The sequence below is a fragment of the Gopherus evgoodei genome, unplaced genomic scaffold, assembly GCF_007399415.2.
Source record: "Gopherus evgoodei ecotype Sinaloan lineage unplaced genomic scaffold, rGopEvg1_v1.p scaffold_32_arrow_ctg1, whole genome shotgun sequence".
In the NCBI taxonomy this organism is placed as follows: Eukaryota; Metazoa; Chordata; order Testudines; family Testudinidae; genus Gopherus; species Gopherus evgoodei.
Genome location: NW_022059994.1, coordinates 4,758,915 through 4,774,585, shown reverse-complemented (window position 1 = coordinate 4,774,585; position 15,671 = coordinate 4,758,915). Strand labels below are relative to the sequence as shown.

The window sequence follows — 15,671 nt, the reverse complement described above, 5'->3', positions numbered from 1 at the left end:
CCATCATGTGGCGGGGGGGAAATGAGCACAGCGCCTGGGCTCCGCCTTTCTCCGCTGATTGGCGGGCGCGGGTGAGGTCACAATTGCCGGGCAGGGGGTTGCGGGGCTGGAAGCTGCGGAGTTGCAACGTGAGGACGGGGGGTGAGAGCGGGAGGAGGGGCGGGAGCCAGGACGCCTGGGTTCTCTCCCCAGCTCGGGGAGGGGAGTGGGGGCTGGTGGGTTAGAGCAGGGGGGCTGGGAGCCAGGACGCCTGGGTTCTCCCCAGCTCGGGGCTGGGAGCCAGGACTCCTGGGTTCTCTCCCCAGCTCGGGGAGGGGAGTGGGGGCTGGTGGGTTAGAGCAGGGGGGCTGGGAGCCAGGACTCCTGGGTTCTCTCCCCAGCTCGGGGAGGGGAGTGGGGGCTGGTGGGTTAGAGCAGGGGGGCTGGGAGCCAGGACTCCTGGGTTCTCTCCCAGCTCTGGGAGGGGAGTGGGGGCTGGTGGGTTAGAGCAGGGGGCTGGGAGCCAGGACTCCTGGGTTCTCTCCAGCTCTGAGGGGGTGTGTGGTTAGAGTGAAGGGGGGGCCTGGGAGTCACGACTCCTGGGTTCTCTCCCCAGCTCGGGAGGGAGTGGGGATCCAGACCACTGGAGGCAGATAGCTCCAGTCCCTGTGTCTCAAGTCTTGTCGCCTTCCCCAGCACCATGCCACCCCCGTGCCAGCATCGGTGTAGGGTGTGAGCTGCCAGGAGATGGGAACTCCCCCTTTATCCAGCTGGCAATCAGAACCACCCACCCCCAGACATGGCACCAAACTGGATTGGATCCGGCACTGGTCGGACTCTGAGCTCCCTCCGCCAGCTGCTGCTCCAGGCTGGGCCCCGGCACATCCCTTGCGGGCGGAAAACGTCCTCCCAGGCTAGCAAATCTGACCCTGAGGGGCTGGGGCAGAAAATGACCCAGCTCAAGAACAAGGCAGAGAAACGGAGAAGGCAGCGTGAGAGGCTGGAGTCCATTGAAGCCGGAGTTGCCCGGACGCAGGAGGTAGGCAGTGCTCTCTCCTGGCTGTGAGTGCTGACCCCAATGCCCTGTCTCTGGTGAAACTAAATAGCCCTTTTTAACTCCTGGGGAGGACCTTATTTTTCCTTTTCTGTGACCCTGATTTGCAGAGTTGCTGTGCGCTCTCTATGCAGCTGCCCCACCCCAGAAGTGGCTGCATTTCAGCACTGCAAGAGGAATCCCTGTACAGTGTTGGTGTGGACTGTTTTCCCCTAGCAGCTCCACCCCAGAGGCGGCTGCATTTCAGTGCTACAAGGTCAATCCCTGTGCCGTTGCTGGCAGCTGTTACCTAGCCGCCCCACCCCAGAGGTGGCTGCATTTCAGTTCAGTGAGATCCCACCCCAATCTTCTCTATCATAAATGACACAGATTAAATATCTGTTATTCTGTAGCGTGGCAAAGCCAGATCTATGCAATCGTCCCCAGTATGGAGTGTGGTTCATATCCCAGCATCCTCTTGGGTGTGTTTGTTGTTTTCCACAGGTACCTCGGGGGCAGGCTAAGGCGTGGACTCCGAAAGACGTGGTTCTGTATGACATCCCAACAGCCGCCGGTCAGAAGAAAGGTATGATGGGAAAATGTAACCTCTCATGTACCCCTCTGCCTCACAGCTGGCATGAGAGCATTCTGTGCAGGGTCCATCCATCCATAGCTTCGCTGTGTCTCTCCAATCCCTAGGCCAGGTACTGCCCCCACCCCGACAGAGACTTTGTTAGGGGCCTCTCTGTTTGTGGCTAACAGTATGCTGGGTCTCTCCCTAGACACTTCCGTGCCCCTGCCGGCCGCTTACAGCCCCCGCTACGTGGAAGCCGCGTGGTATGCGTGGTGGGAGAAGGAAGGATTCTTCAAACCTGAATATCAGGTAAAAACATCCCACGGAATCAGAGTATCACCCTTGACATGGGTGGTGATAGGGCTCAAAGCTGCACTAGGGGGCGCTGTGCTGCGGGGAGCGGGGCAGGGGTCTCAGCAGGGGTCGCTCCCCCCTCACAGTGCTGGCCCCAGCAGTGCAGTAGGGGGGGCTGTGCTGGTTAAAACACCCTCTCTCTCTGTCTCAGAACCAGCAGCCCCATAGGAAACCAGAAACCTTCTCCCTCTGCATCCCCCCGCCCAACGTCACGGGTTCCCTGCACCTGGGCCATGCCCTCACAGTAGCCATCGAGGACTCGCTGGTGCGATGGTGAGTAGGGGCTCAGAGGAGTGGAGAATGGGCTGTGGGGCATTTCCCCTCTGGCCCTGGGGCAAGGGACTGGCTAGCTCGGGGGTGGGGCAGGTTGTGGCACACAGGGCCCGGCTGGTGGTTCTACTTGTGTTGCAGGCGCAGGATGCAGGGCTGCCAGGTGTTGTGGGTGCCGGGATCGGATCATGCAGGAATCGCCACTCAGGTGAGACCAGAGGGGAAAGGGTCCGGGTGCACATACACTGCCGGAGAGTAGCCGCAGAGAGGGCTGATGGAAGCATTAATCTGCCGGAATGAGGGGTCAGGTCGGCAGAGCTACAGGGCTCCAGATCGTGGGATTTTTCCACCCCTGAGTGACGGAGCTAGGTCAGCTGAAATTCTAAGTGTAGGCTAGGCTATAGTGGATGTGTGCTGGAGGGAATCAACACTGCGCATAGTGCTGAAATGCAGCCACCTCTGGGGTGAGGCAGCTGAGGGGAACCGTTCCCAGCAACGCTGCACAGGGATGGCTCTTGTAGCACTGAAATGCTGCCACCTCTGGGGTAAGGCAGCTGGGGGGTCTCGTTGTGTGTGTGTGTGTGTGTGTGTCCCTCTCTCTGTTCACTCTCCCTTCTCCCCCGGCAGGCGGTGGTGGAGCGCAAGCTCTGGAAGGAGCGGGGCGCCCTGCGGCAGGACCTGACGCGAGGGGAATTCCTGGCCGAAGTCTGGAAATGGAAAGAGAAGTGAGTGCAGCTGTGGCATCACCAGCCTGAGTCAGTGCTGGGCTTTGCAGGGGCAATAAGAGGTGCTGGGCTTCAGAGAGCGAGACAGGGGCTTAGTGGGGGCCGAGGGCGGGTGCAAGGGCCCCTGTGTGGAGCTAGGGGGCGCTGTGCTGCAGACAGGGGGCTGGCACTGTCCCCTGGCAGTCAGTGCTGTAAATCAATGTCTCTTTCTCTGATCAGGAAGGGAGACGAGATTTTCCGACAGCTCAAAGCTCTGGGGGCATCTCTGGATTGGGACCGAGTCTGCTTCACCATGGATCCCGTGAGTGTCTGATGTGCAAAGATGCGACTGTTCATGATCCAGGACTCGTGGGATGTAGTGGTCAGAGCACAGCTGGCTGGGGTCAGGACTCCTGGGTTCTCTCCCCAGTTCTGGGAGGGGAGTGGGGTCTCTTTGGTTGGTCCTGGGACATGCCCAAGCGAATGCCATTCCCTTCAACCACACAGGGGTTCTCAGCGGCTGTGGCAGAGGCATTCGTGCGATTGCACGAGGACGGGCTGGTGTACCGCGAGCAGCGCCTGGTGAACTGGTCGTGCGCCTTGCGCTCTGCCATCTCCGACGTGGAGGTGAGTGGGGGGCAACGCAGGGGAATGGGGGTGGGTTGTATCTTGGAGGGCTGTAGTTGGAGGAGAGCAGTGTGGTTGTCCCCCCCCCCCCCCCCAAGTCTCGTGACACAGTCTCTCCCCGGCAGGTGGAGATCCAGCAGCTCCGCGGTCGGACTGTGCTCCCTATGCCCGGCTGCCCGGCCCCGGTGCCCTTTGGATTGATGTTCACCTTTGCCTACAAAGTGGATGGACAGGAAGGTGAGTTCCCAAGCTCAGTACAGGTGGGGATGGCAGGTGTTCCCCAGCTACCCCACCCCAAAGGTGGCTGCCTCTCAGTGCTGGGTGAGCGATCCCTGTGCTGTGTCGCTGTTCCCCAGCTACCCCACCCCAAAGGTGGCTGCATTTCAGCGTTGGGTGAGCAATTCCTGTGCTGTGTCGCTGTGTGACTCTTCCCCAGCGACCCCACCCCAGGGGTGGCTGCATCTCAGTGCTGAGTGAGCAATCCTCGTGCTGTGGGGCTGTTCCCCAGCTGCACCACCCCAGAGATGGCTGCATTTCAGCGCTGGGTGAGCAATTCCTGTGCTGTGTCGCTGCGTGACTCTTCCCCAGTGACCCCACCCCAGAGGTGGCTGTGGGTTTTGTTTTTTTTTTTTCTCATGGTAAAAATCCAACCCCATAAGGTCACCCCCTTTCTGTCTCTCCCTTGCCCTGTCTCTGTGTCGGGGAAGACGAGGAGCTCCCCGTGGCTACCACCCGCCCAGAGACGATGCTCGGGGACGTGGCTGTGGCCGTCCATCCCGACGACCCACGGTTCACGGTAAGGGGCAGAGAGGGGGGCATGTCTGGGATGAAGGGGGCAGGGTGTCTCGCAGGTGAGAGATCATCTCCATGGAGACAGGGTGGAGCCACTTTGGGGCAAAGGAGAATAAGTTGTCTCCTTGGAGAAGGGGGCGGGGTTTTGGGGGGAAGGCGGCATCTTCTCCATGGCGACAGGGCTTGGGTCTCATGGACGGAAAGGTGAACTGTCATCTCCATGGAGACAGACTGGTGTCTCCTGAGAGACGGGGCGTGGTCTCTTGGGGGGGAAGGGGGCACATGGCTGTGGAGAAGGGGCTGTGGTCTCATGGGGAGGAAGGCAGAGTCATCACTATGGAGATGAAGTTCATCGTCATGGAGACTGTCGTCTCTGGGGTTGGGGCGGGCTCTGGAGGAGAAGAGGGTCATTGCCGTGGAGTTGGGGGGTGAGGTATCCTTGGAATTTAAAGTGGGGGGTCACTGGAAGTGTCGGGGCATAATGGATCTTGGCTTTGATTCTCCTCTTTTATTTTGACAGCACCTGCATGGCAAGCAGCTCCGGCACCCATTCTCTGGGCGCCTCCTGGCCATCATCACGGACCCCCTAGTGGAGCGAGACCTGGGCACAGGTAAGCACCAGGCCCCTCAGCCCCGTCATGTCTCCGAGTTCGGCACTGGTTGGATGGTGGCTGTATTGATGTGGTGGGATCCAGTTGGTGTCAGGAGTGGGATCCAGGTCTCAGAGGTTCTTTCCTCTCCACCACGCCCACTGCAGGAGCTGTGAAGGTGACGCCGGCACACAGCCATGCTGACTACGAACTGGGCAAGCACCATGGGCTTCCCCTGGTTTCTGTGATTGGGGAGGATGGGGCCATGACAGCTGAGTGTGGAGACTGGCTCCAGGTAATGACTCTCCTCAGTCCTGACCCACAGCCCCCTGCTGTCCCAACCCTGGACTCCCCCCTTTCAGCTCTTCTTGTGCCCCTCAATCCCAACCCACAGCCCCTCTGTTTTACTCCTACTGCTCTGTTCCTTCGTAGGGCCTGAATCGCTTTGTGGCTCGCGAGAAGGTGGTGTCTGCCTTGAAGGAGAGAGGCCTGTACCGGGGTATGAAGGATCATGCCATGGCGCTGCCTCTCTGCAGGTAGTACCCCCCCCCTTGCCGATGGAGGATGGTACTGGGGAGTGAGGGGGGGGTTCAGTAGGGGGCACTCTCCCCTTGCTGTCATTATTAGCCCCAATGCCCCAGTGTGGCACTAGGGGACGCCGTGCTGCAGGGAGTGGGTAGGAAGTTCCAGGATATTACAAATAAATCTATTTCTCTTTTTCCATTGCACAGTCGCTCTGGGGACGTGGTTGAGAACCTGCTGAAAAGCCAGTGGTTTCTCCGGTGTGAGGGAATGGCCCAGAGAGCCCTGGAGGTGAGGGAATCCCCTAATGGCAGCTCCCGCATGGCCACCGCTCAGCACAGGGAGTCCTGACTCCCAGCCCTCTGCTACTTTAACCACTAGTTCACCTGACCTTGATTTAAGCTGTGATGGTGCCTCCATCTTGAACTGCACAGATCCCTGAAGCATAGGCTGTAAGAGTTAATCTTGCTCTGGATGGGACTTACATAAGAATCTCCTGGTGGTGTTTGATGGCAGTAATGGGATACAGAATTCTCTCCTGAGAACTTCCCTAGTTCTGGGGGTGTAGTGCAGCTTGGTCTGTCTGCCCTCTTGGAGGTTCTTCTGTCCAAGACAGGTTAGCTCATCAGTCTCTGTCTCGCTCCTCAGGCTGTGGAGTCAGGGCGTCTGAAACTCACCCCAGAATTTCATGAGAAGAACTGGAGGACGTGGCTGTCAAACATCAGGTGAGGGGAGTTCTGCCCCACTCTGTCATTAGATCCTCCTCCCTCTCCAGAGCTGCAGATAGAACCCAGGAGTCCTGGTGTCCAGCCCTACCTGCTGTAACCCACTAGACCCCATTCCTCTCCCTGAGTGGGGAGAGAACCCAAGAATCCTGAATCTCAGCCCCCCCATCTCCCCTCTCAATCCTGGGATAGAACCCAGGAGTCCTGACTCCCAGGCTCCACCCCTCTCCTTTCTGGAGCAGGATCAATCTTTGTCTAGTTTGTTATTGTAGGGTTGTTCACAAGCTGGCATGTCAACAATTCAGAGGGAAGGCTGGCTCCTTAGCTCAATCTGGAATGGCTCTCTATTGCCCCTTGTGGCTAACTGGGGAACTGGCATTAAACAAAATAATCTTATTGGCTTTATTCTTTGCTTTATTGTAGTGATTGGTGCATTTCCCGACAGCTGTGGTGGGGCCATCAGATTCCAGCCTATCAGGTCTCTGTCTCAGGGTCATGTGACTTAGGCAAGGTGAGCTATTTGCTTATCTAAAATGTTGTTGGCTGTTGGGGGGAGCTCCTAGTTATGCCAGCCCCAGCCTTTCCCAGCAGGAGGCACTGAGGGGAGTGGGGCAGGGACGCTGGCTGTTGGGGGAGCTCCTGGCTACTCAACAGGGTGCACTTTAGCTAACTTACTTGCATCTCTTGTCATCTGTTTATTAACAGGATGGAAGTGATGCATTGTGGGTAGTGGGCAGGACAGAGGCGGAAGCCCGCAGAAAAGCATCAGGGATTTTGAAGAGACCGGAAGAGGAAGTGGAGCTGGTGAGAGGTGAAGAGAAAGGGCTTCTAGGGGGTGACTCCGGCAAGAAAGGAGGGGGTAAAGCCTCAAGTAACAAACGGGGCAACACCCCAGAGCTTCTCACTCCTTGCGTGCCCTCACTTTTCACCCCTGTCTGCTTCAGGACCTGCTTTTGGTGGTTGAAGTGGAATACACAAAATTTCAACTATTTTTGCATAGGCTGTTACCCAGAATACTTGGCTTACGCCAGAGCAGGCCTTGGCGTCCCCATTCTGGAATCAGGGGAATGCCCTGTAAGTTTGGGGGTGCTCCTGAGGGCAAATAACCCCGGAGTTGTTTCTTGTAGTGATCCCCACTTGTTTCAGACCCAGGGAAATTGGGGTAGTGCCCTACCGTAAAGGAGGCAGACGAGACCATGCAGAGATAAAGGAAAATACCCAATCCTGTGGAAGTCGTTTATTATTGCAGGGTCCTCAGCGTGCTGCCTCTTTTGCTAACTTACCAAGCGGCTCATCGGCCGATGCTCTGTTTGTATCTCTAGATGCTGATGTCCTGGATACCTGGTTCTCTTCTGCTCTCTTCCCCTTCGCGGCGCTGGGCTGGCCCCGTAAGGTGAGCGACACAGAGAGCAAAGGGGACAGGTGGGATGCCGGGCTGGATGGGCCCATTGCCTGCTCAGGGTTGACTCACTCCTTCTCTTCCTTGACTGCAGGTTGGAGACCTCCAGGATTTCTATCCCAACAGCCTCTTGGAGACAGGCAGCGACCTTCTCTTCTTCTGGGTGGCTCGGATGGTGATGCTGGGAGAGCAGCTGACTGGAGAGCTGCCGTTCTCCCAGGTGTGTGGGGCAGGGAGAGCCTTGGGCTGAGATAATGGGGGCTGTGAGTTGGGATTGAGGGGTGCCGGCAGAGCTGTGGTGGAGGGACCCAGGGCTGGGATAATGGGATCTGCGGTTCTCTCTTTCCAGGTTTTCCTGCACTCCCTGGTACGCGATGCTCATGGCCGGAAGATGAGTAAATCTCTGGGGAATGTCGTAGACCCACTGGACGTCATTCATGGGGCTTCCCTGCAGGTACCAGACCCCCCTCCCTCCCCGAGAGACCCTCCAATGGCAAACTGGCCCCTGCTGCGTTCCAGCATAGCCCCAGAGAGACCCTGCAACAATAAACTGGGCCCTAAGTCTCTTCCCCGACCCCGAGAGACCCTACAATAACAAACAGGGCCCTGCATCTCTCCCTCAACCCTGAAGGACCCTTCAGTAACAAACTGGACCCTGAATTCCCCATCCCCCTCAAGAGAGACCCGACAATAACAAGGCCCTTCATCTCTTTCCCTCCCTGAGACACCTTACTATAACAAACTGGACCCAGCATCCCACCCCCAGAGAGACCCTGCAAGGACAAATAGGGCCCTGCACTCCTCCCACCCAACCATCCCTTTCCACCCTGCCATGCCAAGAGAGACCCTACAATAACTGGCCCCTGCATATCTCTCCTGGCTATCCCAGTGAAACCCTACCATTCCAAAAAGAAAAAAAAAACCAACCCCAAACAACACAAACTACGAGCTCCAGGAGACCCTACAATAACAAACTGGCTTGCGCTCACCGGAGACCCTACAAAAACTCATGCCTGCCAGTGATTAAGGTTCTCTCCTCCATTGCAGGATTTGCAGGGGAGGCTGCGAGATGGGAACCTGGACCTCCGAGAGGCGGCCATCGCTATGGAGGGACAGGTGGATCCTTCCCCTCCCTGGTCCTGCCCCACTGACCCCCTCCCCCATTCCCTTCATTCAGCTCCTCCCCTTCATATCATTACTCTTCCATTCCAGAGACGAGACTTCCCCCAGGGGATCCCCGAATGCGGCACCGACGCCCTGAGATTCGCGCTGTGCTGCCATCGGGTCCAAGGTGAGAGCAGGTGCCTTTCCCCTCTAGGGGGTGCTAGCTCTGACCCTGCCTTGGGTGGGGGAACTGGCTTGCTCAGGGAAAGGGACATGGGGTCTTTCACCTCTAGGGGGCACAGGCTCTGATCCAACCCCAGGGTGTGGGACTGGCTGGCTCAAGGGTGCGGGGAATGGGACATGGGACCTTCCCCCTCTGGGGGGTGCTGGCTCTGATCCAGCCCCAGGGCAGGGCACTGGGTCGCTCAGGGAAAGGGACATGGGGCCTGTGCCCTTTAGAGGGGAAAGGCCCCAAGCTCTGATCCAGCCCCAGGGAAGGGCACTGGCTGGGCCCGGAACCTTTCCCTATTTCTCTACTTTGCCTCCAGGGGACGACATTAGCCTGGATGTGGCCACGGTGCTGAGCTCCCGGCACTTCTGCAACAAGGTGTGGAACGCCGTCCGATTCACTCTGGGGGCCCTGGGAGAGGGGTTTGCCCCACAGACCCCAGAGGAGGTAATGGGGTATTTCGGGGGTGGGGAGGGGTTATGAACAGCATTGGTTTCCTCTGCTGGCTGTGGGTGGAACTGCAGGGGGCAATATAATCGGGAGGAGGGGGCACTGGGTATCAATGGCTCCTTCTGCTGGGCATGTGGCATTGCAGGGGGTAGTATAATGAGTGAACATGGATGTATCTGACATGCTCTGCTGGGGACAAGGTGTATGGCAGGGAGGTGGGGAAATACTGGGTCTATGTGGTGCCCTATTCTGGGCTTGGGTGGTATTGCAGGAAGGCAGCAATGAGCCCCAGAGATTTCTATAACTAGGGCTGGAGTCAATCTTCCATCCCCTCCCCCCCAGGTCTGCCCCAGCTCCCCCATGGACCGATGGATCCTTAGTCGTCTCTACCACACTGCAGCAGACTGCAGTCAGCGGTTCGGGGAGTACGAGCTGCATTTGGTCACATCCACCATCCACCACTTCTGGCTGCACAACTTCTGCGACGTCTACTTGGTGAGTGTCAGTTCTCCTCTGGCCTGGGTGGGAATCCTGCCCTAGCCCCTGTTTCTGCCTGTTTATAAAAATATATGCTCAAGAAGAAGCAGATCAGGATTGAGGGGTCTGGGGGGCCTGCGGGTCAGGACTGAGGGGTACAGCTAGACCTGGGGGGAAGGGGAATACCTGGGGGGAGGGGGGAGGGGAGATGTCCTAGTGTCTTGGTCCCATCTACAACCCTCCTTTGTTTATCCTTCCAACCCATCATCCAGTCTTCCACCCAACTTTCTAACATACCCAACCCAACGTATCCAGCCTAACCGTCGCATCCATCCAACTGTCCGTCCAACCCAGCCCAACTGTCATATCCATCCAACCATCCGTCCAACCCAGCCTAACCCATCGCATCCAACCATCCATCCAACCCAGCTCAACCCATCGTATCCATCCAACTGTCCGTCCGGCACAGCTCAACCCGTCATGTCCAACCCATCATGTCCAACCCAGCCCAACCTATCTAACCCAATGTAACTAACCAATCCATCCAACACAACCTATCTACCTAAGCTATCATCACCCTGGTATATGGCCTCTCCCTCCCTTGGCAGGAGTCGGTGAAGCCCGTGTTGCAGAGCAGGGATCAATCCCGGATCCTACAGACCCGCCAGACGCTCCTCAGCTGTGCCGACCTGGGCCTGCGCCTCCTCTCGCCCTTCATGCCCTACCTGACGGAGGAGCTGTGGCAGCGGCTCCCTAAGCCGAATGGGGACTCTGCTCCCAGCATCTGCGTGGCTGGATACCCTAGTGCTGGGAAGCTGGTGGGTGAGCTTGGGGTGCTGAACAGGAAGGGGTGGCTCAGTGGAGAGGGGATTGGGATCTCCAGGATGAGTTGAGTTCCCAGCCCTGCCACTGCCTGCCTGTGTCATTGTGGGCAAGTCACTGAATCTTTCTGGGCTTCTGTGAAACAGGAATAATAATTAATAAGTCTTCCCTCGTCTGGTAGACAATGAGCTCTGTGGGGCAGAGACTGTCTCTCGCTGTGTGTCTGTGCAGTGCCCGGCACAACGGGGCTCTGATCTCAGCTGGGGCAGGGACTGTCTCTCCCTGTGTGTCTGAGCAGCACTCAGCACAACAGAGCCCTGATCTCAGCTGGGGCTATTCTGTGTTACCGTAACACAATAATTAACAACAGCATCACAAGTGAGAGGTCACTGGTTTGTTACTGTAGCTTTGGTTATAAACCCATGGTCTTTGCTAGCAGTAGATTGACAGAGATGGTAGTAGGAGGTGGAGAGGTTGTTACTGGAGGGTTGATAATACACCCTGGGCTTTGCTAGCAATAGGTACAAAGAGGTTGGGGAATTTGGGCATGGGGGCGAAACACCTGGTTTGGTTTTGTAGGGTTGCGTGTAACACTTGATATTTACTCTCAGTAGATCCACAGAGGTAAGAGTTGGCCCTGGTTGGTTATTGTGAAGTTGCCAGGCACGTGTAGATCCACAGAAGTAGGAGCCAAGGCTGGGTTGTTGCTGTAGGGTTGACCATAAACTCCTGGACTTTAACAGCAGGAGAGAGCGCTTTGGGGGTGAGAGGTGCTGGGTTGTTATTGTAGGGTTGCTCATGAACAGTCAGCCCTGGACTCCAGTAGGACCTGGAGGAAGCAGCCTTAGGCAGTGCTGCTTCCTGGTGGGGCCGGTCGGAAACCACTGAATTCCCTTCTCTTCGCTGCAGGCCCATTGGTGTCGCCCCGCGGAGGAAGATGACTTCCTGCTGGCGCAGGAAGTGGTGCGGGCGGTGCGCACTCTGAGGGTGACCTACCGGCTGACGAGAGCCCGGCCGCCTGGTGAGCAGAGGGATCCCTGGCCGTAGGGGCAGGAGAGAGTTCATGCCCCATGGCCTCTGTGCTGAGCTTGCCAATGACAGGCACTGGTTAGTGCCACCTGGGCTGTGTGTTTAGGAACACAGCTAAATTGCCTTGTCCTTACAGGACATGTGAGGGTGCAGCCCATTGGGGACTGCAATTCCCAGCATGCACTGGGAGAGCAGCCTCACCCCATTGGCTGCCACGCTGGCACTAGCACCACCATGTCTACCTGATGTGATAGGTGTGGCCTATGGGGGACTACAGTTCCCAGAATGCACTCGGAGGGGAGCCTTTGCTCCATTGGTTCTAGCCTTATCTTGTGTGGTTGCCCTATATGGGTAAGATGGTGGCTGTGCCCCACTGGGGGAGACTGCAATTCCCCAGCATACACTGGGAGGGCAACCTTACCACATTGGCCAGCAACCTGGCTCTACCCAGTTGGTCCTTCCAACATGGTGGGTATGGCCAATCAGCACTACAATTCCCAGCATGCCGTGAGAGGGCTGCCCTGTCCCATTGGCTTATGGGCTCTCTCTGTCCCTACAGTCTACCTGATGTGCTCAGAGCCAGTTGCCCACAGGGTGTACGAGAAGTACAGAGAGCCCCTGCAAACCCTGTCCCTGGCCGGCTCTCTGGAGCTTTGCCCCTCCTCCAAGGGGGCGGAGCCTCCTGTGGGTTGGGTGCGGGGAAGAATGAACAACCACACTGAGGTCTATCTGGACCTTCAGGTAAGAGCCAGATGCAAACTTCAGACATCAGGGCAGGTTGGGGTGGAGGGGGGTGGGGGTTCACGAAGAACACGATAGTGTTGTTCAGTGAGGTGCATTGTGGGAGAGGTTATGGCTTCCTCTGGCCATCGCAGAAGGTGGGATACCGGGCTAGATGGGCCTGTGGCTCTGATCTGGGGTGGCAGAGGCCAGGGAAGGATCCCAGGCTAGACTGGTCCCTGGGACCTTGCGTTTGGAGATGGGTTAGAAGAGACAGGGGAGCAGTGTTCAGAGATCGGGGCCAATTGGGGAGAAGGCACCGGGCCGGTCAAGAATGTCCTGCTGGGGAGCCGGAGAGGAGACGACTCAGGCTCCAGTTCCCATTGCCTAGGGGGTTAACTAGGCTCTTGGCTTGAGGTTGCACCACATCCCTTGGGAAAATTATTTCCCTAGCGGGACTGTGGCTGTATTGCCACAATGGGGCGTACTTCAGGATTGAACCTGGGACCTGAAAACTCATCCTCAAGCCCTTCGGCTAAAGGGCTCCTCTCCCCACGCCACTAAGCTGTGGTGTCAGCAGCAGGATGCTATATCCACTGTCACCTCTAGAGGATGATAGGGTCACACATTAACCAGGGTGTCTGTCCTATCCCCAGAAGGGTCTGTTCTACCCAGTGTCACCTCTAGAGGGTAACATGATTGCACACACTTAATGCTTGTATTATTCTTCACCTGGCCATTTCTTACCATCCTTTCCTGACAATTCCAGGGGCTGGTTGACCCCCAGACGGAGCTCCCCAGGCTAGCATCCCGTAAGAAGAAGCTGGAGCAGCAGATCTCAGCGCTCATGGCACAGACCCAGGCATCTGGCTATCAGGAGAACGTCTCACCAAGAGCCCAGGCAGAGTGTCGGCAGAAGGTGAGGGGTGGCAGTGGCTGGTGGGTTTTATGTCTGGTTGAAATGCTTTTAAAATATGTATTCAGTGGGGGAAAAAAACCCTTTTCCTGCATTCACATTTTCACCTTTCTGATCATTATTTTATTATTTCTTGAATATTTGGGGGGGGGAGGTTAAAGCAAAACTTTTTTCCTGAAAATTTTGATTATTTTTAATCAAAACCTTTCTCTTTGTTTTCCCCAAGTTTCAAAAGTCACCTCCTTTTCTTTTTTTTTTGAAAACCATTTGTTTTTAAATATTTCCAGTCACATTTTTTTAACCCCACCCTGTGATTTCAACTGACTCAGATTAAAAAAAAGAAACCACTTGAGACAGATCTTAGGAAAGGAGAAACTAACACATTTGATTTTAAACCAGGCAAAAAGGCCAAGAAAAGCCATTTTTGAATTTTCAAAATTTCTTGGGCAAACGTTTTTCTTTTGTATGTAAGAGAGAGAGAGAGGGACTTGGGCCAGCGCTGTGTGTGTGTGTGTGTGTGTGTGTGTGTGTGTGTATTGATCCCAGTGACGGGTGAATTTGGAGGTGGGGGGATGTCAGCGATGGAGGACGTGACTACATTGATCAGATCTGGATTCCCCTCTCCCTCCTCCCTGGTAGATTTCCTCTCTCCGGACTGAGCTGGCGCAGCTGAATCAGGCCCTGGAGAGCTTCAGCCACATGGCAGCAGGCCTGGGAACGTCTCCATCAGCTGCTGATGAATAAGTCACCTCTGGGCAAACTGGATCCATCGCTGCTGGATGTGGAAGGGACCCAGGCGATCGGGAGGCCGCAGGCTGGACTCTAATGCTGAGGATCAATGTGACTGAGATGCGAAGAGTCTTGAAGGCCTGGAGGGGGCCAGCTGCAGGGGGTCACTCGTGCTGCAGAGCAGGACTGTGCGTGCAAAGCACCAGAGCGCAGGTGCAGACTGCTCTCCCTTGGCCACCAGGGGTCACGTCACAGTCGCGCCACACATAGCGCAAACAAGCCAATTTCTGAGGGACAAAGGAAACTGCCCTGTCTGGGTGCATGGCACATCCCTTGTCCCCCTCTAACCTCAGGGCAGGGCTCACTTACCTCTAAGGGGCGCCGTGACGCTCGGGCTCTGCCACCCCCTCCCCCCACCATGAGGGCAATTCAGACAGAATGGCCTCTGGGCTTGGATTTCCCGCAGGATCCACCCCAGAACCAGCTTCTGTTTGTCAAACCAGGTGCATTCCGGTGGGCAGGTGTCACAGATGTATAGCCTGTTCATCTCTAATGGCGCTGGCTTTTATGGAAATGAGGCGGGGCCCCGCGGGCTTCTGGGAAAATGAGCCACCGGGTCGGTGGGGAAGTTGGATCACCCATTAAAACTGATGGGGAACTAACCCGCTCTGTGATGTCTGAGCTGCTTTTAGAGCGTCGCCTGAAGACACAAGCCTGTGTGTGTGTGTGTTGTGGTTGTCACTGGGCTCCTGATTGTGTATGTATTATACTGAGGACCTTAGGAATTCCCCGTTAACACTCTGAAGTTTGGTAGGTTCTTGGTCCAAGATCGGGCCCTGGATCAGTAGAATTGCTGTTCACTTGGGAACCCTGGCGTGCAGGGGTGGAACATTCACGCTTAGAAAAAAAAAAAACCTTCTGTATTTGGAATCGTTTTAACACACGTCGCCAAGTGACAAACATTCCAGCCCAAGATAAGACAGAATGTGCAGCTGAGCATCTATCTACTCACACCGATCTGGCAGAACAACCTAAAATGTTAGTCATTATCTTCCTCCTCCTCCTCCTCCTCCTCCTCCTCCTCCTCCTCCTCCTCCTCATCATCAATGGTCGTCATGCCCACCTCTCCCAACCGCTGCTTATCCTAAGGCGTTTTGGGACTTATGCCTTGATTAATTGAACTAAGTTATTGTCTGACAGGCCTTGAGGTGCACTGGTTCATGGCTGGTCTGTCTTAACTTACACGGATGCCTGACTAGCAAATGCCTCTATCGTATTGCTCCTATATAAATTCATGGTGCTCCCACTTCTTGAATACTGCAGGCAGGTGTGGTCACCGCATTTCAAAAAAGATGCATAGGAATTGGAAAAGGTTCAGAAAGGGGCAACAAAAATGATTAGGGGTATGGAACAGCTTCCATAGGAGGCAAAATTGATAAGGCTGGGACTTTTCAGCTTGGAACAGAAACGACTAAGGGGGGATATGACAGAGATCTATAAAATCAGGACTGGTGTGGAGAAAGTAAATAAGGAAGTGTTATTTACTCCTTCACAGAACACTGGAGCCAGGGGTCACCCAGTGAAATCAACAGACAGCAGGTTTAAAACAAACAAAAGGAAGTATTT

The 15,671-nt window shown here is 56.0% G+C and overlaps 1 protein-coding gene across 3 annotated transcripts; it reads left to right on the top strand.

Moving 5' to 3' along the window:
- Positions 1 to 64: 64 nt before the first annotated feature.
- VARS2 (valyl-tRNA synthetase 2, mitochondrial) lies at positions 65 to 14,650 on the top strand. 3 transcript variants are annotated; one of them, XM_030543627.1, is made up of 30 exons: positions 65 to 128; positions 676 to 1,018; positions 1,517 to 1,598; positions 1,795 to 1,895; positions 2,092 to 2,213; positions 2,352 to 2,418; positions 2,838 to 2,935; positions 3,155 to 3,236; positions 3,422 to 3,541; positions 3,667 to 3,778; positions 4,249 to 4,337; positions 4,854 to 4,944; positions 5,091 to 5,218; positions 5,356 to 5,459; positions 5,655 to 5,736; positions 6,094 to 6,170; positions 6,594 to 6,681; positions 6,876 to 6,981; positions 7,493 to 7,563; positions 7,664 to 7,789; positions 7,919 to 8,023; positions 8,617 to 8,685; positions 8,782 to 8,860; positions 9,222 to 9,349; positions 9,695 to 9,847; positions 10,438 to 10,647; positions 11,561 to 11,672; positions 12,240 to 12,421; positions 13,170 to 13,319; positions 13,956 to 14,650. In XM_030543627.1, the coding sequence occupies exons 2-30, from the start codon at positions 779 to 781 to the stop codon at positions 14,058 to 14,060; spliced, it is 3,279 nt and encodes a 1,092-aa protein (XP_030399487.1). In that variant the 5' UTR covers positions 65 to 128; positions 676 to 778; the 3' UTR covers positions 14,061 to 14,650. The 3 variants fall into 3 exon arrangements, with proteins under 3 accessions (XP_030399487.1, XP_030399489.1, XP_030399488.1); XM_030543628.1 differs by having other exon boundaries at positions 100 to 141; XM_030543629.1 differs by lacking the exons at positions 12,240 to 12,421; positions 13,170 to 13,319; positions 13,956 to 14,650 and having other exon boundaries at positions 10,438 to 10,651; positions 11,561 to 11,669.
- The last annotated feature ends 1,021 nt before the right edge of the window (positions 14,651 to 15,671 follow it).